Source organism: Ceratotherium simum, chromosome 8 (assembly GCF_057802395.1).
Source record: "Ceratotherium simum simum isolate JZ-2026a chromosome 8, ASM5780239v1, whole genome shotgun sequence".
Classification (NCBI taxonomy): Eukaryota; Metazoa; Chordata; class Mammalia; order Perissodactyla; family Rhinocerotidae; genus Ceratotherium; species Ceratotherium simum.
In genome coordinates, this window is record NC_141907.1 from 61,733,016 (window position 1) to 61,758,795 (window position 25,780).

The window sequence follows — 25,780 nt, forward strand, 5'->3', positions numbered from 1 at the left end:
TCTTTCCTGTTTAGCAAATTCAATTCTTAGCTGAAGAAAAAGAGTACTTTGCAGATATGAAGGAGAAACTTGGCAGATACGAGGGGGAAAAAAATCTATTCTGGGGAAATTTACCTCCCTGCAAATGAAAAGCTTGGCTCTCTGGAGATCTGAACAATATGGAAATATTCTTGGGAATAAGATGGGGGGAACTGAAGAGCTAGTTGCTCTTGACAGGTCTCCAGTCCTCTTATGTGTGTAGCTCTATATTCAGTTATTGAAATTAGCTTGTGTGAAACATCCAGATGAAAGTAGACAAGTAAGTCATTTGCACCTCTCAAATATGCTGATGTTTGGTATCATATAACTAAAATATCTGGGTGATTAGATGCTTTTTTTCCCCTAAGTTTCCACTTACGGTGATATGACCCAAATTACTTCTTTGCATTTAAGTTCTTTGTTAAGTATTTGGCCCTTGTAGCTACAATAAGTTTTTCTTTATTGAAGAGAGAAAAGTATCTGGCCTTTACTTAACTATGCAGTTTACTTGGTGTTTGAAAGATATTTCTTGTCCTGATTTGAAGCATTTCATGCCCCTGAGGACTTGCTTAGCAACACTTCTTATTGGCCCATGGTAGCCACAGGTTTTACTGGTCATTTCACAGGGACCTCAGCTAACTCTTCATGACAGACATTTTTCTAGCTCATTGAGATCCCCAGGAGACTTGCTATATGCTATGGTTTTTCTTAGCAAAGGGGGCCAGAGGAAGTTTCCAGCCAGTTAGCCAATGTGCATTTAGACTCTAGCTGACACTTAAATTTAGTAGCATTAGTTTGCTGGACATAACAAGTGGTTCTTTATGGCTATATTACCTGAAAATAGTTTTGCTGTAACTATAGTAAGTCCCAATTATTTTGTTCTATCATTAAAACTGATTAAGTTTCTTTTTGTAACTTAGATGAGGAAAACCAGAAACTTGAAGACCCTGGTGAGACATTTTCATAAACTCTGGGGTCTTATATTTGCAAGACAGTTCCCTTAGGGGTGGGAGCAGGTGGGCAAGGCATGGTAAGGAAAAGTGGGAAGAAGGCACAACCCACCTTAGCTTACTAGTTTGGTGTATCAGAGAGCCTCTTGAGTTTCAGTTAGACTTCTTTATAAAGATGACACAGCATCTCCTCTGTGCCTCCTGTCTAACAGTCCTTAGGTCATCCCAGCAGAGCAGTTAGAGACATGACTTGAAGAACTACTTCTAGAGAACATATACTGCTTTATGCAAGCTGTTACATGGATAGAGAAAGATGTGACTAATTATTCCACAAACTCTTGTGACCTAGGGTGTTGGGTAGGCGCATAAGAAAAATGGCGTTATTTTTTTCTAAATTAAAGTGATGATTTTGTGTATTTATTTCTGCTTCCAGCAATCTGAGTAACGGATGTTATTAGCTGTGTCCATCTGATTATTTAGTATATTCCAAAGGACAACTCATTCCCAAGTTTTTGATTGTCTTTTTTTAAAATGATATTACTCAGATGTCCTCAAGGATGCTGGGACAGGAACACTCTCATCAATTACTAGTGAGGTTGTAAACTGGAACTTTTCTGGAGGGAAATTTAATAGTATGTATTACTAGCCTTAAAAATATCCATACCTTTTAACCCAGCTATAACACTTTTAGATATTTGTCCTATGGAAATAAACGTAAAGTTTTGTGTACAAAATGAGTACAAAAATGTTTACACAGTGTTATGGTAGCCAAAACTTATAACCTAGTCTCCAAACAGTTGGGTATTGTTAAATAAATTATATCCATATTATGAAACACTAAATAACTTAAAAATCCTGTTTTTGAAAAATATTTAAAGATATGAGAAAATACTTATAATACAGTTGCAAATAAAAATAGGATATAAAACAGCATATAGAGCATAATATCAACTTTATTAAAAAATGTCAAAAGGTGCAAACTTCCAGTTATAAGATAAATAAATACCGGGGATATAATGTACAACATGACTATACTTAATACTATATTGTATATTTGAAAGTTGTTAAGAGAGTAGATCCTAAAGAGTTCTCATCATAAGGGGGAAAAAAATACTTTTCTTTTTTTTGTGTCTATATGAGATGCTGGATGTTAACTTATTCTGGTAATCATTTCACAGTATATGTAAGTCAGATCATTATGTTGTATACCTTAAACTTATACAGTGCTGTATGTCAATTATATCTCAATAAAACTGGAAAAAATACTAAAATAATGTATATGTGCATATACGTAGCAAAGAGATTGAAAGGAAATATACCAAAAATGTTAAGAATGAGTAGCTCTGAGATCTGGGATTATGAGTAATTTTTAATAATTGCCTGTGTTTTTCCTAATTATTTGTAAATATAATGTATTATATAATCAAGAAATTTTATTTTGTTTTTAAATATATCACGACAAATAGAGGTCAGGGTCTTTGGACTGAATCTAAAAAAACAAAAAATCAATGAGAGTTGTTTTGCTTAATCTAGGAGAGACCCTGGGTCACTAGTCATAGTTCTCACAGTAAATTAGTCAGGCACCAGTGGGTTAAATCTTCTCCCTTTTTATCCCATCCCCTGTCATCTCTCAAGCTTTTTGAGTTTTCCACTGTAAATAGCCATATAAATATATAAGGTTAAATTAATTTTCAAGGTGATTGCATTTTTCATTAAATAGTTCCTATTCTCATCTTTAGGAATGAAAAGCCAGGAGTCCACTCTCTTACCTGGTAAGTGATCCTTTTTACTTACTCTTTGAAGCTAGCTACAAGATTAGGAGGGGACATGAAGACTCCTAGAACTAAGGACATGATGAGACATGGAGAGTTTGAGGAGTGAGTTAAGCCAGAACAGAGGGACTCCATTTCTTGAGTGCTTATTATGTTCCACACAGTGTACTAAGCACTCTTAGGATGTATCTCCTGTAATCATCACTTACTACAGACCTCCAGGGTATTTCTTTTGCATAAATAAGGAATTGAAGCTCGGGGGGATTAAGAAGGCTGGCCAGTCATAGAGCTAATAACTATGATGACAATAGAACTAAACCAAGCAGAGTCTTAAACCCAATGCATATTTCATTTAAAAACTGATGTAGGGGCTGGCCCTGTGGTGTAGTGGTTAAGTTAGGCGTGTTCCACTTCCGTAGCCCAGGTTTGCGAGTTCGGATCCCAGGCATGGACCTACACCACTCGTCAGGCAGGCTGTGGCAGCAACCCAGGTATAAAGTAATCTTCCTCAAGCAAACAACGAGGAAGATTGGCAACAGATCTTAGATCATGGCTAATCTTCCTCACAGAAAAAACAAAACAAAACAAAAGAAAAACCTGATGTACTAGGACTACCTTGTGAAGATAAGGTTGGAGAGACATGGGCCAGATCATGGAAATTCTTGAAGTCCAGCATAAGGAGTTTGGGCTTTGTCCAGTTAGAGAATGAAGAGCCACTGAAAGGTTTTTTTCTTGTTACTGTTTTCTTTTTCCTTTTTTTTTTTAGGGTTGGAGATAGGAGAGGTATAGACAAAAGGGAGCATTAATAATGCAAGATAATTGATTAACACTAACCAATATTCATTTCTACCTTTAGAAATGAAGAGCCATGAACCTACTGAAATACCTGGTAAGACAGCTTTCTGTTTACGCTCTGGGCCCAAGTATGAGATGAGAAGGACTCCCTCGGGCGTTAAAGAGAATATTGTCATAAGACTATTATTCATTAATATTTCTCTTACAGCTGCCTGCCTATCATTCTGCAGAGATTTAGCTGGGGAAGAGAGTAGAGAAAGTGCCTTTCCTCCCTAGTGTTCATGTGTTCCTGAAGCAGGAAAGTTAGCTCTATTGGGGGCATGGCTAAAGGCAAGGCTGCTGGGACCTGGATGCATGCAGTGTAGCACTTTCCAGGTTCTAGGGCTAAAGTTACTCAGTAGAAACTTCAGCTTCATGTGAAAGCAGACTGTTAGCATTGGCTAACATTTCATTGTCTAGGAACTCCAGGTAACAAAACATAGTATTGTCCTGGCATAGAGACAGACTCAGTGAGGTGCCATGGCAGAAGGCTCCTCTAAGCTTGGCATGGATTTGCACAGTAAGGGATCATGTAGCCAGAACTTTTAAATAAAAAACCAGAAACTACAGTGCAGTGGGATCTTTGGTGCTTGTTATCACTTGAGCTTATCAGACAAGAGTTTGGAAATTGTACTTACTGGAGAAAACTGCAAGTCACTGAAAACTTCTTTCTCATTTAGGAATGAAAATTCGAGAACCTTTTTCACTACCTGGTAAGCAATGTTAGGCATGCCAGTGAGGAAGCTGCCAATTTGGGCGGGGGCATTTTAGACATGATTGTCACCATTAGACATGCAGGGGAGCCTGAGTACTTTGCACGAGATCACATAAGTGATAAGTCTCTTAACTTATGACCAGGTACCTATTCCATAAGATTTGTAGTTCCTTAAGTGTTTTTCCAGTGTATATATCATGGCAGATTTAACTTACTATTAAGATATAACCACAAAAATGGGTATTTAAAAAGTGTGAGGCTATCGCGGAGGGTAAGGCCATTGAGAAGCCTTGAGCTTCTATGGCCAGGGAAACTGAACAGTGACTCCTGTCAAGTTCCTCAGAAGGGCCTCAGAACTTATGCTTACAGGGGAGGAAAAAAATAAAAAGGCCCCGAACTTAATTTCTTCCTGAGACAAGGGAATACCTGTAAGGACTATAAACCCCCAAAATCTCAGGATGCAAGCGCCTATCCAATGCTTAAATCCTTTCTCCTGAGTTCATGTAGTGTTTTGAAAATAATTTTTGGTAGGTTTTGTTATTATGGAATGATCATCTGTTAAAGAAGTTAGATTTTTGGCATCTGCTAAATTACATCCACCCACACAGGGCTGAGCTTTGCCTAGCATTGCTGTCTATGGAAACTGCATGCTGTGTCCAGAAACAGCAGGTTCACAGTTAATTACCCAAGACACAGACATAGGCCCAGAGAGAGGTTCCAGCAACTCTCTTATATTGACCCAGATTTGCACTATTGGATTTATTTGGCCACAAATTTGAAGTGAACTTCTAACAACACTGAAGACACACCTTGTGTATTTGCAACTTTTTAGCTCTCTGGACCTGAGTTTGCATAGTACTCATGAGCATCTTATTAGACGCACTGGTTATCTGAAAGGCAGCTGCTGTACAGGGTGTGAGGGATGAACATGGGTTGTGTAGACAGACCAGGCTTCATGAAGTCTCTCCTTTGCCATTTCCTCTGGGTCACTTTGTATAAGTTACTTCACTTTTCTATGCCTCTACTTGTACATCTATAAAATGAAGAAAACTTCTGTCTTGCAGGACTAATTAAAGTCCTAATGAGATAAAGTACTGGCAAAATGAATGGTAGTTTTAAAATAGTAGTGCATGGTAGCTGTCTTTATTATTATCTGAAAATCTCTGTCTCATTTAGGAATAAAAGTGGTACAACCGGATGAAAAACCTGGTAAAAAATTCTTTTCATTCTATTTTTTTATTGAAGTATGCTTGACATACAATATTGTATTAGTTTCAGGTGTATAACATAGTGATTCAACATTTGTATATATTACAAACATACATATACACACCCTGATAAGAGTAGTAACTATCTGTCACCATACAAATTTATTACAATATTGTTGATTATATTCCCTATGCTGTACATTACATCTCTGTGACTTATTTATTTTATGACTAGAAGTTTGTACCTCCTAATCCCCTTCACCTATTTCCCCCACCGCATCCCCTCTGGCAACTACCAGTTTGTTCTTTGTATCTATGAGTCCGTTTCTGTTTTGTTTTGTTCTTTGTTTTGTTTTTTTATTTTTTTATTGTATTATTTTTTTGTGAGGAAGATCAGCCCTGAGCTAACATCCAATGCCAATCCTCTTTTCCTGAGGAAGACTGGCCCTAGGCTAACACCTGTGCCCATTTTCCTCTAATTTATATGGGACGCCGCCACAGTGTGGCTTACCTTAACAAGCAGTGCATTGGTGCGCGCCTGGGATCCAAACCGGTGAACCCCCCGGCCGCCAAAGCAGAGCGTGCGCACTTAACCACTGCGGGCCAGCCCCTGTTTTCTTCTTTTAGATTCCACATATAAGTGAAATCATACGATATTCATTTTCTGACTTATTTCACTTAGCATAATACCTTCTGGATCCATCCATGTTGTTCCAAATGGCAGGATTTCATTCCTTTTTATGGCTGAGTAGTATTTCATTGTGTGTGTGTGTGTGTGTGTGTGTGTGTGTGTGTGTGTGTGTGTATCTTCTTTATCCATCTTCTTTATCCATTCATCTACTGATGGACACAGTTTGCTTCCATATCTTGGCTATTGTAAATAATACTGCAGTGAATATAGGGGTGCGTATATCCTTTCAAATTAGTGTTTTTGTTTTCTTCAGATAAATACCCAGAAGTGGAATTGCTGGATTGTATGGTAGTTCTATTTTTAATTTTTTGAGGACCTTCCATACTGTTTTCCATAGTGGCTGCACCAGTTTACATTCCTAACAACAGTGCACAAGGGTTCCCTTTTCTTCACATCCTCGCCAGCACTTGTTATTTCTTATCTTTTTGATAATAGCCATTCTGACAGGTGTGAGGCGATATCTCATTGTGGTTTTGATTTGCATTTCCCTGGTGATTAGTGACTTTGATGATTAGTGACATTGAGCATCTTTTCATGTATCTGTTGGCTATATGTATGTCTTCTTTGGAAAAATGTCTATTCAGGTCCTCTGCCCATTTTTTAATTGCATTGTTTATTTTTTGATATTGAGTTGTATAAGTTCTTTATATATTTTCGATATTAACCCCTTATCGGATATATCATTTTCACATGTATTCTCCCATCCAGTAGGTTTCCTTTTCATTTTACTGATGGTTTCTTCACTGTGCAAAAGCTTTTTATTTTGATATAGTCTCCTTTGTTTATTTTTGCTTTTTTGCCCTTGTCTGAGGAGACATATCTGAAAAAATATTGCTAAAACTGATGTCAAAGAGTTTACTACCTATGTTTTCTTCTAGGAGTTTTATGGTTTCGGGTCTTACATTTGAGTCTTTAATCCATTTTGAGTTTATTTTTGTATATGAAATAGGAAAGTGGTCCAGTTTCATTCTTTTGCGTATATTTGTCCAGTTTTCCCAACATCATTTATTGAATAAACTGTCTTTTCTCCATTATATTCTTGCCTCCTTTGTTGTAGATTGATTGACCATATAGGCATGGGTTTAATTCTGGGCTCTCTCTTCGGTTCCATTGATCTATATCTTTCCCTTTATCTGTGTCGTCTTCAGTTTCTTATATGATTGTCTTATAGTCTTCAGAGTATAGGTCTTTTACCTCCTTGGTTAGATTTATTCCTAGGTATTTTATTCTTTTAATGCAGTTGGAAATAGGATTGTTGTCTTAATTTCTCTTTGTGCTAGCTCGTTGTTAGTGTGTAGAAATGCAACCAATTTCTGTGTATTAATTTTGTAACCCACAACTTGACTGGATTCATTTATTAGTTCTAATAGTTTTTTGGTAGTCTTTAGAGTTTTCTGTGTATAGCATCATGTCATCTGAAATAGTGACAGTTTTATTTCTTCTTTTCCAATTTGGATGCCTTTTATTACTTTTTCTTGCCTAATTGCTGTGGCTAGAACTTCCAATACTGTGTTGAATTAGAGTGGCAAGAGTGGGCATCCTTGTCTTGTTCCTGATCTTAGAGGAAAAACTTTAATCTTTTCACCATTAAGTATGATGTTGGCAGTGGGTTTGTCATATATGGTCTCTATTATTTTGAGGTATGTTCCCTCTATACCCACTTCGTTGAGGGTTTTTTATCATAAATAGATGTGGAATTTTGTCAGGTGCTTTCTCTGCAGCTATTGAGATGATCATATGATTTTTATTCTTTGTTATGTTAATGTGTATCACATTGATTTGCAGATATTGAACCACCCTTGCATCCCTGGAATAAATCTTGCTTGATCATGGTGTATGATCCTTTTAATGTGTTGTTGAATTTGGTTTGTTAATATTTTGTTGAGAATTTTTGCATCTATGTTCATCAGGGATATTGGCCTGTAATTTTCTTTTCTTGTGGTGTCTTTGCTTTTGGTATCAGGGTAATTGCTGGCCTCATAAAATGAGTTTGGGAGCAATCCTTCCTCTTCAATTTTTTGGAATAGTTTGAGAAGGAGAGGTAGTAACTTTTTTTTAAATGTTTGGTAGAATTCACCTGTGAAGCCATCTGGTCCTGGACTTTTGTATATTGGGAGTTTTTTGATTACTGATTCAGTTTCATTACTAGTAATCAGTCTGTTCAGATTTTCTATTTCTTTCTGATTCAGTCTTGGAAGAGTGTGTGTGTCTAGGAATTCATCCATTTTTCTAGGTTTTCCAGTTTGTTGGTGTGTAATTATTCGTAGTAGTCTCTTATGATCCTTTGTATTTCTGTGGTGTTGGTTGTAATTTCTCCTCTTTCGTTTCTGATTTTATTTGATCCCTTTCTCTTGTTTTCTTGATGAGTCTGGCTAAAAGTTTATCAATTTTGTTTACCTTTTCAAAGAACTAGCTCTTAGTTCCATTGATCTTTTCTAATTTTTTTTTGTCTCTATTTCATTTATTTCCACTCTAATCTTTATTATTTCCTTCCTTCTACTAACTTTGGGTTTTTTTTGTTCTTTTTCTAGTTCCTTTAGGTGTAAAGTTAGCTTGTTTGAGATTTTTCTTGCTTCCTGAGATAGGTCTGTATTGCTATAAACTTCCCTCTTAGAACTGCTTTTGCTGTATCCAGTCGACGTTGGACTGTTGGACTGTTGTGTTTCCATTTTATCTCAAGGTATTTTTTTATTTCCTCTTTGATTTCTTCATTGACCCGTTGGTTGGTTAGTAGCATGTTGCTTAGTCTCCGCATGTATGTATTTTTTCCATTTTTCTTCTTGTAATTGATTTTTAGTTTCATGCCATTGTGCCTAGAAAAGATGCTTCATATGATTTCAGTCTTCTCATATTTGTTGAGACTTGGTTTGTGGCCTAACGTGATCTATTTTGGAGAATATTCCATGTGCATTTGAAGAGAATGTACATTCTGCTGTTTGGGGATGGAATGTTCTCCATATATTTATTAAGTCCATCTGGTCTAATGTGTTGTTTAAGGCCAATGTTTCCTTATTGATTTTGTCTGGCTAATCTATCCATTGATGGATGTGGCGTGTTAAAGTCCCCTATTATTATTGTGTTACTGTCAACTTCTCCCTTTATGTCTGTTAATAATTGCTTTATGTATTTAGGTGCTTCTATGCTGGGCGCATAGATATTTACAAGTGTTTTATCCTCTTGTATTGTTTGCTTTATCATTATGTAATGCCCTTCTTTGTCTCTTGTTCACAGTTTTTGTTTTAAAATCTATTTTGTCTGATATATTGCTACCCCAGCTTTCTTTTTGTTTTGATTTGCATGGAATATCATTTTCCATCCCCTCATTTTCAGTCTGAGTGTCTTTAGATGTGAAGTGTGTCTATTATAGGCAGCATATATATGAGTCTTGTTTTTTTACCCATTCAGCCACCCTGCGTCTTTTGATCAGAGCATCTAGTTCATTTACATTTAAAGTAATTATTGATAGATATGTACTTATTGCCATTTTGTTAATTGTTTTCTGGATGTTTTTGTAGTTCTCTCCATTCCTTTCTTCTTTTCTTGCTCTCTTTCCTTGTGATTCGATGACTTTCTTATTATGTTTGGATTTCTTTCTCTTTATTTTTTTGTGTATTTATTATAGGTTTTTGATTTGTGGTTACCATGGGGTTCATTTGTAACCACCTATGTATATGGAAGTCTGTTTTAAGTTGATGATCTCTTAAGTTTGAATACATTCTAAAAGCCCTACATATTTACTCCCCTCACCATGTTTTATGTTTTTGATGTCATATTTTACCTCCTTTAATTTTGTGTATCCCTTAACTTCTCATTGTAGATATAGCTGATTTTATACTTTTGTCTTTTAACCTTCATACTAGCTGTTTTTTTTTTTTGAGGAAAATTGGCCCTGAGCTAACATCTGTTGCCCATCTTCCTCTTTTTTTCTTTTTTCTCTCCAAAGCCCCAGTACATAATTGTATATTCTAGTTGTAGGTCCTTCTCGTTCTTCTCTGTGGGACGCCACCTCAGCATGGCTTGATGAGCAGTGAAGCAGAACACGCAAACTTCACCACCACACTACCGGGCCGGCCCCCATACTAGCTTTATTTGTGCTTGATCCGCTACCTTTACTATATGTTTGCCTTTACCAGTGAGATTTTTTTCCTTTTGTAATTTTCTTCTATTTTGGGCCATTTCTTTTCTGCTTAAAGAAGTCTCTTCAACATTTCTTGTAAGGCTGGTTTGGTGGTGATGAACTATTTTAGTTTTTGCTGGTCTGGAAAATTCTTTATTTCTCCTTCCATTCTCAATGATAACCTTGCTGGGTAGAATATTTTTGGTTGTAGGTTTTTTCCTTTCAGTACTTTGAATATATCGTGCCACTCTCTTCCAGTTTGCAAAGTTTCTGCTGAAAAGTCAGCTGATAGTCTTGTATGTGACTTGCGGTTGTTCTCTTTCTGCCTTTAAGATTCTCTCTTTAACTTTTTTTTTTACAATTTTTTTATTGATATCATAATAGTTTATAACATTGTGAAATTTTAGTTGCACATTATTGTTTGTCAGTCACCATATACATGCTTCCCTTCCCACCTTGTGCCCACCCCACTACCCCCTTGCTAACCACCAAACAGTTCTCTCTGTCCATGTGTTAGTTTATCTTCCACTTATGAGTGAAATCACGTGGTGTTTGTCTTTCTCTCTCTGACGTATTTTGGTTAACATAATACCTTCCAGGTCTATCCATGTTGTTGCAAATGGGACGATTTTGTCTTTTTTTATGGCTGAGTAGTATTCCATTGTGTATATATACAACATCTTTTTTATCCAATCATCAGTCAAGGGACATTTGGGTTGTTTCCACTTCTTGGCTATAGTGAATAATGCTGCAGTGAACATAGGGGTGCATAAGCCTCTTTGGATTGTTGATTTCAGGTTCGTTGGATACATAGCAGTACTGGGATGGCTGGATCTTAAGGTATTTCTATTTTTAATTTTTTGAGCAAGATTCTCTCTTTAACTTTTGCTATTTTAATTACTATATGTGTTGGTGTGAATCTCTTTGGGTTCATCTTGTTTGGGACTCTGTGTGCTTCCTGGACCTGGATGTCTGTTTCCTTCCCCAGGTTAGGAAATTTCCAGCTGTTATTTCTTCAAATAAGTTCTTTGCCCCTTTCCCTCTTTCTTTTCCTTCTGGGACCCCTATAATGTGAATATTAGATCACTTGATGTTGTCCCAGTGGTCCCTTAAACTATCCTTATTTAAAATTTTTTTTTCTTTTTTCTGTTCAGCTTGGGTGATTTCCTTTACTCTGTTGTCCAGATCGCTGATCAGTTCTTCTGTATCACCTGCCTTGCTGTTGATTCCTTCTAGTGAATTTTTCATTTCAGTTATTGTATTCTTCAGCTCTGATTGGTTCTTTTTTATATTTTCTAACTCTTTGTTGAAGTTCTCACTGTGTTTATTCTTCTCCTGAGTTCACTGAGCAGCCTTATGACCATTACTTCGAACGTTTTATTAGGTAGACTGCTTATCTGTGTTTCATTTAGTTCTTTTCCTGAGGATTTGTCTTGTTTTTTCATTTGGAACATATTTCTGTGTCTCTTCATTTTGAGTAATTCTCTGTGTTTATTTCTATATAATTAGTAGATCAGCTACATCTCCCCATCTTGGAAAAGTGGCTTTAGGTAGGACATGTCCTGTGGGGCCGAGCAGTGAGCCAGGTGCTCCAGGCATGTCCCATGTGTGGGCTGCATGTCCCCTCCTGTTGTGGCGGGGCTGTGACTGCTGCAGGTGTGCTGGTAGGTGGGGTAGGCCCCTGGATTGGCTGGCTGTAAGGCTCAGGGGCACATAACTGCTGCGGGCACACTGGTGGGCAAGGCAGGCTGCCATTGTTGCAGGTTGTGAGAGCCAATGATGTCAACTGTTATGGGTGTGCTGTTGGGCGAGGCAGGCCCCCAGTGTGGCCGATTGTGAGGCCTGGTAGTGACTGCCTCGGGTGTGGTGGTGGGTGGGGCAGACCCCTATGCTAACAGGTTAGAGGGGCAATTCTAAAATGGCACCTACCAGTGGCACCAGCATGGCAGAACAAGGTCGTAAAAATCACTCCCACCAGTGTCTCAGTTCCTCGGGGGAGTCCCATCTCCTCCTGCCTCTCTGGGAGGCACTCCAAGCTTAATAAGTGGATCTCCTTCACCTGTGGACTACATGCTTTTCTCTCTGGTGTTTTTGCACTGGTTTCTGGCTTGAGTGAGTCTGCGCGTGAGCCCTTTAAGAGCAGGTTTTCCTTTGCCTGTGGTTCTATAGTTTTCCTAGGCATATTCAACGTTGGTTTTCAAAGCTGGGTGTTTGGGGATCTTGTCTCTCTTGTGCTGGATCTAAAGGTTCGGGTGCCTAATGTGGAGCTTGAATCCTTGCTCCTCTGAGAAAAGCTCTGTACCTTTGAGATCGCTCCTGACCATGAAACACCATGCCCAGGGTGTGTTTTTTTCTTCAGTGGGACCATATCTCTGCCTCTTCCACCCCTCTCAGTGTTGTCCCTTGTTGTGGAAGCTCTTTCCATCCAGTTCCAGATCTCCCTCGGAGGAAATTATTCCACATGTAGTTGTAGATCTACATTGTGTCTGTGAGAGATGAGCTCAGCATCTTCTTATGCCGCCATCTTCCACACTCTCTCTAATAAATTCTTTATTGGGGGAGGCACCATGGGGTTCTGAGTCCTTTACCATAATCATTTAGTTAGCTCAGTCTTAAGTGATCTGGGAAGGACATCTGGGCTGTGCAGCTTCTGATATCCCAGTCTGCAGGCCAAAAGGGGAAAAGGTTGAGAACTTGTTTCAGTGTGAGCAGCAGGTGCTATTATGGCTTTCTGGGCCAAGCAGAGAAAAAGGTGCTTGACCTGAAACTGGAACAGTTGGCTTCCAGCTGCACCTGTCTTTTCTAGAATGGGGCAGGAGGCTTCCCAAGGTGAGCTGGCTACTGTGAGGGAATCTGTAGTCACAGGAATAGCATCATCAAAGAGGTGTGTATGAGAACCATACAGCGTGGGATCAGCCATTCTGTGCTCCTCACTGCACTCTCCATGTCCTCCAGCAAATAGGCCACTAGGTTTTGCTGGGACTATTTTGTATTGTGCCCTCTTCTACAAACCTGTGTGTAGTGCAGGCTTTTTAAAGGCTGTGTCAAAACATTTATACAGGATCTCATTTAATCCAATAAGATAAATATTGTTATTGCCATTTCAGAGATGAAGACACGGAATATAGGAAGGTTAAGGAACCTGTAAAAGGCTAGAAAGAGACGACTAGGATTCGAACTTCTCAAGTTTTGTTCACTTTCTGTCACACGGCACTTCTTCCAGCCAGATTTAGTTATAGAAAATCGCCTCTAATCTGGGCTCCTAGAATTGGCATCATTTGGCTGCAAAGCTGTCAAAATATGGCAATATTGTAATATTTCAATCCTAGGCACACATTTGGAGGTAGTAAGAGCAGAAGCTTTGAAATCATACATTGCTGCCACGGATTACCTCTGTGATTTTATGCACGTTTTGAGGAACATCTGTATAATTTGGATAACTATACCTACCTACTATGACTGTGATAAATAAAGGTGACAATGTACATAAAGCATTTGCGCAGTGCATGACACATAGTGAGCACTGCATAAATGGTAGGTATTAATGTTGTACTTGGGAATCTGAGTTCAATATGTAGAAAAAGTACTTTTTTGTAAACAAAATTTTAACTTTCTTTTAATGGACACAGATATACATAGTAAAAAAAAAATTCAAAGAGCACAAATGAGTAAAAATTAAACCCTTTCTCCACTTCCACACATACTTCTAAACCTAAACCTGTCCCTCAGGCCCACTCCCAGAGATAACCAAGTTTCCTTAATCATTTAATCAGATTTTTCTCATTTAATCAGATTTTTCTGTTCTGGATAAATAGGTGTATAGTGCAATTAACTCAATCTGTTTATGTTTTAGAAGACAAAAGTCAAGAAGATATCGACAATCCTAGTAAGAAATATCTCATTTCCTTAGTTGGCAAATGTCTGTTTCTGTAATATAGAAAAAGTGAGAAATTTATTTTTCCTCATAAAAGGAGCAAAGTTTCAAGAGTTCAAGGCATCATAATAACAGAATATAATCTCATATCCAAATGCTTATATGTGTGTATATGGTGGGGGCAACTTGACTTTGTTTCTTCAGCAATCATTTTCAACTGTGTGAATAGACTGTTCTGTTTAGAGCAGTGGTTCTCAACCCTATCAATCCAATTCTCCCTTTTTATAACAACTAATTTATAAAGCCCTTATACTATCCTGAAATGATTGATAGATAAGAAGACCTACCTTTACTCATAAAAAAATCAATATGTCATAACTATAATTTATAATGAAATTACATACATTTCAATAAATGCCTAAATTATACTAGAAGACATAATGAAATAGACAGATGGTTGTATTTACGTAGGCAAATAAATTTGGACTTAAGACTAGAAGCTATTCTATGCAAGTATAAGAAAATGAAAGTGAAGAAATACAGTGGGCACAAGATGGCAACTCATGTTTATTAAAACTATCCAAAAATATTTTATTTGTAAAACTGATTTAGGTTCTGGGTTTGAGCATTATAAATAGGTTTTTAACTTATACATCTGTCTAGCAGTGCATTTGAAATTTATGTGGAAGTGTGTTGATTTTTCATTGTGGAAAACTGTCCAGACCATTGCAGGGTATGTAGCCCTCTACTCCCACTCCACTGTTGTGACAATCAAAAAATACCCTGACAAATTTCGAAACTGCCTCTTAGTGGGCAGTATTGCCCCCTTGAGGACCACTGCTCTACACAGGCATACCTCACTTTATTGTGCTTCGCTAATAAGTGCGTTTTTTACAAGACCCTCCACCAGCAAAAAGATTACAACTTGTTGAAGGCTCAGATGATGTCTAGCATTTTTTAGCAATAAAATATTTTTAAGTTAAGGTATATAGATTGTTTTTTTAGACATAATGCTATTGCATGCTTAATAAACTACAGTATAGTATAAACATAACTTTTATATGCCCTGGGAAACCAAAAAATTTGTCACTCTCTTTATTGCGATATTTGCTTTATTGTGGTGGTCTGGAACTGAACCTGCGATATTTCCGAGGTATGCCTGTAGTAGTAGATTAATGCATGAGTGCATCTGCCTGTCCATTTTTCCCATCTATATACATATAACTGCATGTTTATAATTATGCCAAGTAAATTGATGATGTGAGTTGAAGGCTTTTATAAAATTCACTGGCTATTTCTCTTATGAAATCTGAGTGGTGATCTCATTTGAGTATTTCCAGTCAATCCTCCCTTGTACAGTCAAAACCAAAATATAGCCAGAAGTTATATGAGTTAAGGCAGTGTGAAACAGATCATCCTGAGATGGACTCCACTGTTCCTCTCCACTTAGTTCAGATGGAAGGATGCAGTTTTCTTCACAGCAGTGTTTTATATATGGAGGGAAAAAATAAAATTTATTTTTTTATCAGCTTGCAGGGCTTAGTGTTTAAAAATGCAGCTATATTCAGGGGCCAGCCCCATGGCCTAGTGGTTAAATTTGGCGCGCTCTCCTTCGGCGGCCTGGGTTTGGTTCCTGGGCACGGACCTCCTGCACCACTCAACAGCGGCCGTGTTGTGGCGGTGACCCACATACAAAATAGAGGAAGACTGGCAACAGATGTTAGCTCAGGGCTAATCTTCCTCAAGCAAAAGGAGGAAGATTGGCAACAGATGTTAGCTCTGGGTGAATCTTCCTCAGCAAAAAACAAAACAAAACAAAACAAGCAGCTATATTCAATTGTATATATTTGTAGCTATTAGAATATGTTAAATGAAATATACTGTTTTACTTGAAATAGAAAGGACACAGAATTAAACTTTACCTTGCATGTATATATAGAAAATGAAGAGGAAATTGCTAAGAAATTCTAGAGAACTTGAACAACTAAAAATTATCTACATAGATATTAAGAAGTCTGGAATCCTAGATAAAACCTAGATCAGCATACCTTAATGCTATATATGAAAATAAAGCCTGAAATCTGTAATGAACTATATTTATTTGAAAATTATTCCTAGTTAGAAGTATGTCAGGTCAGTTTCCAACTCTCACTTGAATGTCTGTTTACTTATTCAGGATATATGGTATATAGGTGGAAGAAACTTGATGTTAAAAATGACATGTGTCAATGACTGTGTTCTCATTTACAGCACCAGGTCCAGTTCCGGCTCCAGTTCCAGGTCCCAAAACTCATCCTTCTGCATCCTCTAGCAAAATGCTCCTTCCACCATTTGGGATAGTCATCATTTTAATCAGTGCTTCTGCTGTAAACCTCTGTTGCTCTGTAGTCTGATACATTCTGTGTTACTTGAAATACACTACAGGGATCCCGTAGGAATTGTCAAAAGGAATGATGTATTTTTCACTTGTTGGCCAATGCCACTTGATGAAATGAGAACTACATATTTGTTCCTGACTTTGCAAATTCAGAAAATTGGTCCAGATATGTTATAGAATTCATTTTTCACTTATTTCTATCTTATGATTGCAAAAAACTGTACTTCTCTTTGAATTCAATAAAAGACTTTAAGATTATTAGATATAATTTCAGTAGAATTGCCAGATATTAAAATATCCAGTAATGTTAGTGGTTAACATGAATTTAATTCCTGAATTAGGATTTTAAAGATGTTCTACTCATCTTTGAAGGATCAAACTTTGACTTCAAATAGTACTATCCCTGAATCTCTTCATCTTCCCTCAATATATGAACACTTTATAGTTATATAAACACAACAGTTTACCAAGTGTTTCACATACTTAGTCCCTAATTTGAACCTTATGTTAACCTGGGAAGGTAGACAGTACTGAATGAATATGTAAGCTAAATAAGCAAGGGAAATGAGGTTATAGAGTATAGTACCCTTTTTCCCAAGGTACAGATCTTCTTCGACTTACGATGGGGTTATGTCCCAATAAACCCTAAGAAGTTGAAAATATCATAAATCGAAAATGCATTTAACCTAACCTACCTAACATAATAGCTTAGCCTACCCTACTTTAAATGTGCTCAGAACACTTACATTAGCCTACATTTGGGCAAAATCATCTAACAGCTGGTTTTACAATAAAGTTTTCAATATATCATGTAATTTATTGAATGCTGTACGGAAAGTGAAAAACAGAATGGTTGTAATAAGTGAATCGGTTGTTTATCCTCGTGATTGCGTGGCTGACTGGGAGTTGCGGCTCACTGCTTTTGCCCAGCATCATGAGATAGTGTATTACGACACATCACTAGCCTGGAAAAAGATCAAAATTCAAAGTACAGTTTCCACTGAATGCGTATCGCTTTTGCACTATTGTGAAGTCGAAGAATCACAAGCGGAACCATCATAAGTCAAGGACAATCTGTATTGTGGTGGTTGATCAGTGACTGAATTAGGCATGGGCTTTGGTAACTGACACTTGTTTATACTTTGCCAATGTTTCAAAAAGATTTAAGGCCACTTTAAAGATACAGAAAAACTAAATCTAAAATCTAAACTAGGTGTTAGGAGTTCAGTATGCTTTAATTCTACCCTTTACCTCTCTTCATGTACGTTGAGAATTTTGAGTGGACTATCCACAAGAACTGTTAGCCAGTTGAAGACTAAACATAGAACTTCTATAAATTGTGCTGGAGAACACAACTTAGTCCTGAGACCAAAGTGAGTCTTTCCTCCTCCTTCCTGCCCAGATCTAGAACTTGGTTATTACTTGCTTGGAACACACCTATAGTATAGACCAAGTCCAGTTATCTAATCAGCTACATGAACAAGGACCACAGGCCTGCCTGACATATGTAGTCACCAGCAAGACAGAAACTTAGGAAGCTGACTGGGCCTGTCTTTGAAAGGCAGACCCTGGGCCCTACCTAGGGGTTTTTATCTATCTATCTTGTGACATTAGGAACCTTTAATATCAGAACACAAAAAATGAAAGGCTGGAGAAGTGAGCATGGTATGCATGATTAGCAACCTGTCCACTACAGAATGTGGCTCAATGAGTAACGATTTTCATCAGATCAACAACTCTTCCTACTGTAGGAGGGTGTGCAGAGGGACAGAAACCTCTTCCACACGTGGCAACATGGATGAGAAAGATGGAAGTGCTTATCTCTGGGCCAAGGAGGAAACACAGACAAGGAAAAGAAATTCCTCTCCCAACCCTGTTGCAATTGCAACAATGAGTAGGAAAGTAGGATGAAAGAGAGTGCGACACAGAGTAGTTTAACAAGTTTGCATGCCATAACTCGGCAGAAGTGGCTGCAACCTTCTAGCAGCTAACTTGGAAAGAAAGAGATGATCAGTTTTGAAGTTCTCAGTTCCCTATACAACTGTTTACCTAGTCTGCAACTGGACAGAAATTCCTTTGGGGGATCCAGAGAATGGCCTCTGTCTGGATATACGGTGCATCACACTGCTCCCCATCCCCAAAATAAACAGTGGCAAGATTCACGGGGCTGTTTTTTATATCCCCTCTCATCATAAGCCAAAGCATCACACAAAAATACAAAGTTAAGGCATTCCAGGAGGGGCCAACATGATGTAGCCTAGGTATGCAGTTTGTAGTCAGAAAAATTGTTTAAAATTATCTGCTTATTAAAGAATCACTATTTTACATTATGATGTCTAATTCAGATTTTCTAGTGTTTTCAGATACCAATGATGATATATTAGAGAATTATTTATCCTAGATGATATCTGAAGTAAGTTTTATTTGCCATACCCTAGTCAAAATATATCAGCATTGTTAGATTTTCCTTAGGAGGGAAAAATTAGACTTAAAACCTTAAGATTGAAATTCTTGACTTGTGATGATGATTTAATACTTGTGTGGACATGAATGGTCATTCTCCCAGAGCCAAATAAAGCACCAGACAGAATTATTTAAAAGTAATTACAATCAAGAATTTATTTATAAGTTTTCATCTTTTTTACAAATAAAAAGGTTTAAAAAACAAAAAAGTTGCAAAAATGACAGTGTAATTTTGTTATATCCTAATTGCTTAGGTGTGTTCTGTAAATTCCAAATAAGTAAAATAATATAAAAATATATTTCCAAATCTTTATAGAATGGAAAGAAAACCACATTAATCATTAAATACTCTTGGATTTTCTTTACTCCTCCCACATATGAATTCACAAATATAAAAACTGATGTACATTTACATTCTGGTACAAATCTCCAACAGCCAAGTAATTAAACAGTTTATTTTGTTATGTGCAAAGTAGATATTTCATATTTACTTGCTATGGAAAGCAGAGTACAGGCTCAATAGAGAGTAATCATTAGACACATTATTTTTAAGAACAATGCTGTTGTAAAAATGTACAATAGTACGTATTTTTGGTAATTATGTATTTCTCTTTTAAAGTTAACACAGCTTTTAGATATAAATCTTGCAAAGGCTATCTTTGAAGAGCTGTGAAGTGACTTATTTCAGATTTGATGAACAAGAATTTTTCAGTAACCTTCTCAAAAACCAAGCCAGGAGAGGATTGTTTTCTTTTTCTTTTTCCTCCAGGTAGTCAGTTTCATTCTTAAGGAAGGCCTAATGTAGCAGGAAGATACATTTCACAAACCTTGAACACAAGTTTGTGAACCGTCAACTAAAGACACCACTTCTGATGTGGATGGTTTCATTCAATCCATGTTCTACCAACTTTATATCTTCTAGATCATCTTTTATGATGCTAATCAAGTGGCTAAGGCCTTCCTGTTGTTGTTTCAAATGCTAGAAGGAATTAAAAAAATATTAATGTATTACTCTATTAAACTACAAGCTACTCACAAGAAAAAGGACTTTTTCAAACTATTTTACTGGCAATATAGCCCTTAGTAGCTGCTCTATATATAGTGGGCATGCATATTTAAACATTTATACTATATCTTTTGCTAACACTTTTTTTTTTTTAATAATTTTATTTATTTATTTTTCTCCCCAAAGCCCCAGTAGATAGTTGTATGTCAATAGCTGCACATCCTTCTAGCTGCTGTATGTGGAAGGCAGCCTCAGCATGGCCGGAGAAGCGGTGCGTCGGTGCGTGCCCGGGATCCGAACCCGGGCCGCCAGCAGCAGAGCGTGCACACTTAACCGCTAAACCACAGGGCTGGTCCCCTTGCTAACACTTTTATATGACCTACAGTAAAATACATACTATAAAAAACAATAAAATCAAACAAATATATAATGAACAATAGCTTGAACAGAAATTTTATAGAAGATGCAGATGGTTTTTAGATTCCTTTTATCAACCTTTGATAAAAAAAGGTATGATATTAAAGCAATGCAAAAAGGTACTCAAATATAGATGACTAGCAAAATAATCATTTCAAAAACTAAGAATTTTCATGTTTTGAAATACAAAGTATATGGTGATGACAATGGTGATAACTCCAATTGCTAACATTTTTAAGAGTCCTTCCCAGGTGTTAAAGCAGTTTTAAGAGCATGGGTATTAACTAACTTATTTAAAATCCTTTTGAGCACCCTTTAGAGTAACATAAAGATTCTCTCTCCTCTACAGATAAAGAAATTGAGATACAGGTAAGTAATCTGCTCAGGGTCATAAACTAGGTGATGGGTTATGATTCAATCCCAAAACAATATATTGCTTTTCATCATTTTAGGTAGGTGTTTATGTTATTCCCTATTTCACTGCATACATAAACTCTTTAATATAGTTCTTTATTCCAATATGCTGGAACCTCTCTCAATTAATTTTATTGCAGATATTTACAATGGAATATAATCAAGTGTATGTATACCTTCCAAGATCTTAGGAGCCAAACTAGCTTTTAGTTGCATAAAACGGCAATATCCCTTCTAAAGCACATAATAAAATCACATTTGTTGATGACATTTATAACTGTCTAAAATCCTCAGGACCATGCCAACAGTCCTACCTAATACATTCCACAAAGTTTACCATCTTAATATATTTTCTTTAGACACAGTCAGGGGTTGCACAGCTTTTATTTAACCAATCTGTATTGATACTAATGAAAATAAGCTAGAGTGGTACTCCCCAAGGTGAGCCTTAGACAAGTGGTTGGAGGTTCTGGCCACCCTAACCTTCACCCAAATTCCCTGAGGGCTGAGGGGATCAATAACTCTACATATTTATATTTTGTATGTGGCATAAGGTTGGGAAGATATGATATAGAGCACTTACTTATCAAACTTGAATGTGCATACAAATCACTCCATGATCTTGATAAAATGTAGATTAGGTCTGGAGTAAGGACTGAGACTCTGCATTTCTACTGACGTACCAGGTGCTAATGCCTAAACATTCAGTGGCAGGGTCTAGGGAACTATGAATTCCTCTTTTTTTGGAAGGAGGGGGAGACAGTGATTTACTTTCTTTGGTGGTAAAATACACATAAAAATGTCCATTTTAACAATTTTTAAGTGTACAGTTTAGTAACGTTAAGTACATTCATGTTGTGCAACAATCACTATCATGTATTCCTAGAATTTTTTCATCTTCCCAAACTGAAGTTCTGTACCCATTAAACAGTAAGTCCCCATTCTCCCGCCCCTTAGCCCCTGGCAACCACCAGTCTGCTCTTTCTGAATTGGACTACTCTAGGTACCTCATGTAAGTGGAAACAGATATAATAATTGTCCTTTTAAACTGACCTATTTCATTTGGCATAACGTCTTCAAGGTTCATCGATGTGGTAGTGTGTGTCAGAATTTCTTTCCTTTTTAAGGCTGAATAATATTCCATTGTGTGTATATGCCATATTTTATCTATTTACCCATCCATGGACACTTTGGTTGCTTCCACATTTTGGCTGTTGTGAATAATGCTGCTATGAACACAGGTGTATAAATATCTGAGTCCCTGCTTTCAATTCTTGTAGGTATATACCCAGAAGTAGAATTGCTGGACCATATGGTAATTCTATGTTTAATTTTTTGAGGAAATGTTTTGCATAGCACCTACACCATTTTACATTGCCATCAGCAATGCACTAGGGTTCCATCTTCTCCACATCCTTGTCAACACTTATTTTCTGTGTTTTGGATAATAGCCATTCAAATGGAGGTGAAGTGGTGAATTCACCTTTTTAGAAGTACACTCTAGTGTAACACTTACTTGTTTGATTTCTCGTAACAGATCTGCATCTATGTAATATCTTTCTTCAGATTTGACTGCTCCAAAATGATTCTGCATCCTGATTTGGGACATCAGTTCATTTAGTCGGCCCTAAAAATAAGACTGAGTCAAATTACAACTGCTAACAACACCCACTACTTCTAAAAGAGATTATTTTCTTTTAAAAGGATAGGTACTATATTAACGGTGTCTAATTCTCCCTTGGTACATTATTTGAAACATTAATTAATACAAGCCAAAAACCTCATGATTAAGAGTCTAGAAAGGAAGTTTTGATTAAAGAGAACAAATAATAAAAACAAGTATACAAACTTCCTTTTTTAAGACCGAGTAACATTTCTCTGCAGATGCACCTGAAACAAATTCCAGCTTTATGTATAAGTGCTCACCTTAAACTGAGTAGGTGCATTTAGTTCACACTGAATTGTATCTAGCTGAACTCGCAACTGCTCTTCATCAGCTTGGATGGCATATCCACTTTTCCTCTGAATTTCCTGTTTGATTAGGACCTATACAAAGAAAACCCACCAATACAAATAGAATCATCTCTTTTCAGTTATGTAAGTATAATTTTATTACAATGAGTTGTTCAAAGAAATCAGCTGAATAATACACTAACAATAGTAGAAATCTTAACAGTTCGAGATTTGAATTACATTTGTCCATTTTATGAGGCAAGTTACATTAGTACATTGATGTATGCCTCTAATTTATTTTTAATGGCCACATAACTTTTCATATATTAACCAATAATTTGTTCAAGTACTCCTCTATTGAGAGGCATATATTTTGTTTCTAGTTTTGACACTGTGAACAATGCTGTAATAAACACTGTTGTAGGGCCGGCCCCGTGGCTTAGCGGTTAAAGTGCATGCGCTCTGCTACTGGCGGCCCGGGGTTCAGATCCCGGTTGCGCACCGACGCACTGCTTCTCCGGCCATGCTGAGGCTGTGTCCCACATACAGCAACTAGAAGGATGTGCAACTATGACATACAACTATCTACTGGGGCTTTGGGAGGAACAAAAGGAGGAGGATTGGCAATAGATGTTAGCGCAGAGCTGGTCTTCCTCAGCCAAAAAAAGAGGAGGATTAGCATGGATGTTAGCTCAGGGCTGATCTTCCTCACAAAACAAAAACAAAAATAAAAACACTGTTGTATACACTTCTTTATTTACTAGTATAGACCACCAAGAATGAGATTGCTGGGTCTGTGTTTTCAGTCTAACAGAAGCTGCTAGACTGCTTTCCTAAAAGATCCTAACAATTTAAATTCATGAGCCATGTGGGAGTACCCTTTTCCCCACATTCCCTGTCAGCAATAGGTGGTGGTGGTGAAATTTTTCCCAGTCTGATGAGTGTAAAGGTGTCTCATATTTTTTCTTTAATCTGCATTTCCCTGAAAGTTAAAGGAGCATCTTTCAATGGTTAAGAACTACTTCTCATGTACTGTTCTGTGAACTGCCTTTACACATTCTTTGCCCATATTTCAATTGGTTTTTTTGGTCAAATTATAGAATTTCTTTGTATAATATGAATGTTAACATCACAGCTAACATGAGTGCTGTATGATTTTCTTTTTCTGAAATTTATCACTTGACTATTGACAAATGGCTTCTGGTATCTTTTGCTATACAAAATTTTCTAAGTCTTCTGTAGTCAGTTTTGTTTTATAGTTTCTGGCTTTCTGGCCAAAAGTCTTTTCAATCTGTAGGTTGTACATGTAATCTCACAGATTTCTTAGAGTTAAGTCTTTAATCCACGTTATTCTTATATATGGTGTGACACAGTGGTGCAGTTTTATTTTTTCCAGATGACTAGCCTGTCACTCCAGCCATCACTTATTAAATAAACCCACTGAATTGAAATACACCTTTGTCACATTAAATTTTAAGATACATTTTTTTGAATTCTCTGTTCTGTTCCATCGATCTTTATATGTCCAATCCTATGCCAATCCCACACTGATTTGATTACAAGAGCTTTAAAATAGCTTCTAAAATTTGATAAGGCAAGTCCCCTTCACTGTTTTTTTTGTTCCCCTAGAAGCTATCTTCAAAACACTTAACGTTCTTTACAAACTTAAAGATTTTAATCAATTCTTAAGTTGTAATTCATTTTAAAATTTTATAAAGTGGATATTAAGTCTTCTCATCTAAGAATATGGTTTATCTATCTTTCTATTTGTAAAGACTTTAATTCATAATGAATGGATTATTTTCCAATTTCCATTAATAGTATAAAGAAGTGCTGATTTTTGTACAATTACCTTGTATCTAGCCATCTTACCTCATTAATTCTATAGTTTATTCCCTTGGGTTTTCTAGATATACAATCATGTCATCAGCAAAAAGAGATAATTTAATCTCTTTCCCAATGTTTATATTAGTTAATTACCTTGGCTCATTATATTTAAGAAAACCTCCAAGATTACACTGAATAAATAATAATATTGGGTATCAGGGTTTAGTTTCTGAATGTGATTTTAGTGCTCTGTTTCTTAGAATATTTGCTGTTCATTCTTGGTAACAGTCTTTTCCTTTCATGTGCTGATATGATAAATTATGTTGAAACATTTTCTATTATAGAACCAACCCTGCATTCCTGAAATAAACCTTACTTAGTCAAAGTATATTCCTTTAGAATTTGGTAAGAAGCTGGATTCTCTCTGCTTATATTTCATTTAGAATTTCTGCATTTCTGTTTTTTGGTCAGATTTATTGAGGTATAATCTACATACAACAAAATTCTCCGTTTTTAGGTATATAGTTCTATGAATTTTGACAAACACAGTCATGTTACCATCACCACGATCAAGATATAGAACATTTCCATCACCCCCGATAGTTCCTTCCTGCCCCTTGTAGTCACTCCTCTCCCCTCAGCTCCTGCCCCTAGCAACTACGGATCTGTTATCTGTCTCCAGTTTTGCCTTTTGCATATGTCATATAAATGGAATCATGCCATATGTAGCCTTTAAGTCTGGTTTCTTTCACTTAGCATAAATTTGCATCTCTATTTATTAGAGGTATCCGTTCATAGATTTTATTTTGGGGGGGGTACTAAAAACAGAGGTGTAAAATGGTGCAGCTGCTTTGGAAACCAGTTCGGCAGTTCCTCAAAAAGTTAAACATAGAGTTAGCACATGACCAAGCAATTCCAAACCTATTTATGTACCCAAGAAAAATGAAAGCATACATCCACAGAAACACTTGTACCCAAGTGTTAACAGCAACATTATTCATAATAGCCAAAAAGCAGAAACAACCAAAATGTTCATCAACTGATAAATGGATAAAATAAAAGTGGTATATTCATACAATGGAATATTATTCAAAAATAAAAAAGAATGAAGTATTGTTACATGCTACAACATGGATAAACTTTG

The 25,780-nt window shown here is 36.8% G+C and overlaps 2 protein-coding genes across 4 annotated transcripts in view; one reads left to right on the top strand and one right to left on the bottom strand.

The window, feature by feature from the left end:
• The window catches only part of ART3 (ADP-ribosyltransferase 3 (inactive)), a 125,046-nt gene extending 107,868 nt beyond the window's left edge, over positions 1-17,178 (top strand). The window contains exons 6-12 of one of the 2 annotated variants that reach the window (XM_087434444.1): positions 939-968; positions 2,708-2,740; positions 3,597-3,629; positions 4,255-4,287; positions 5,466-5,498; positions 14,159-14,191; positions 16,430-17,178. In XM_087434444.1, the coding sequence (XP_087290570.1) occupies positions 939-968; positions 2,708-2,740; positions 3,597-3,629; positions 4,255-4,287; positions 5,466-5,498; positions 14,159-14,191; positions 16,430-16,572 (338 nt within the window). In that variant the 3' untranslated portion in view covers positions 16,573-17,178. The remainder of the gene's footprint in view (positions 1-938; positions 969-2,707; positions 2,741-3,596; positions 3,630-4,254; positions 4,288-5,465; positions 5,499-14,158; positions 14,192-16,429) is intronic. The other variant, XM_087434445.1, reaches the window with a different exon arrangement.
• A 2,255-nt stretch (positions 17,179-19,433) lies between these two features.
• NUP54 (nucleoporin 54) overlaps positions 19,434-25,780 on the bottom strand; it is a 30,282-nt gene continuing 23,935 nt past the window's right edge. For both annotated transcript variants that reach the window (XM_014787804.2, XM_004430851.3), the window contains 3 exons: positions 22,783-22,902; positions 22,373-22,483; positions 19,434-19,998 (listed from right to left, as the gene is read on the bottom strand). In XM_014787804.2, coding sequence (XP_014643290.2) covers positions 19,870-19,998; positions 22,373-22,483; positions 22,783-22,902 — 360 coding nt within the window. In that variant the 3' untranslated portion in view covers positions 19,434-19,869. The remainder of the gene's footprint in view (positions 19,999-22,372; positions 22,484-22,782; positions 22,903-25,780) is intronic.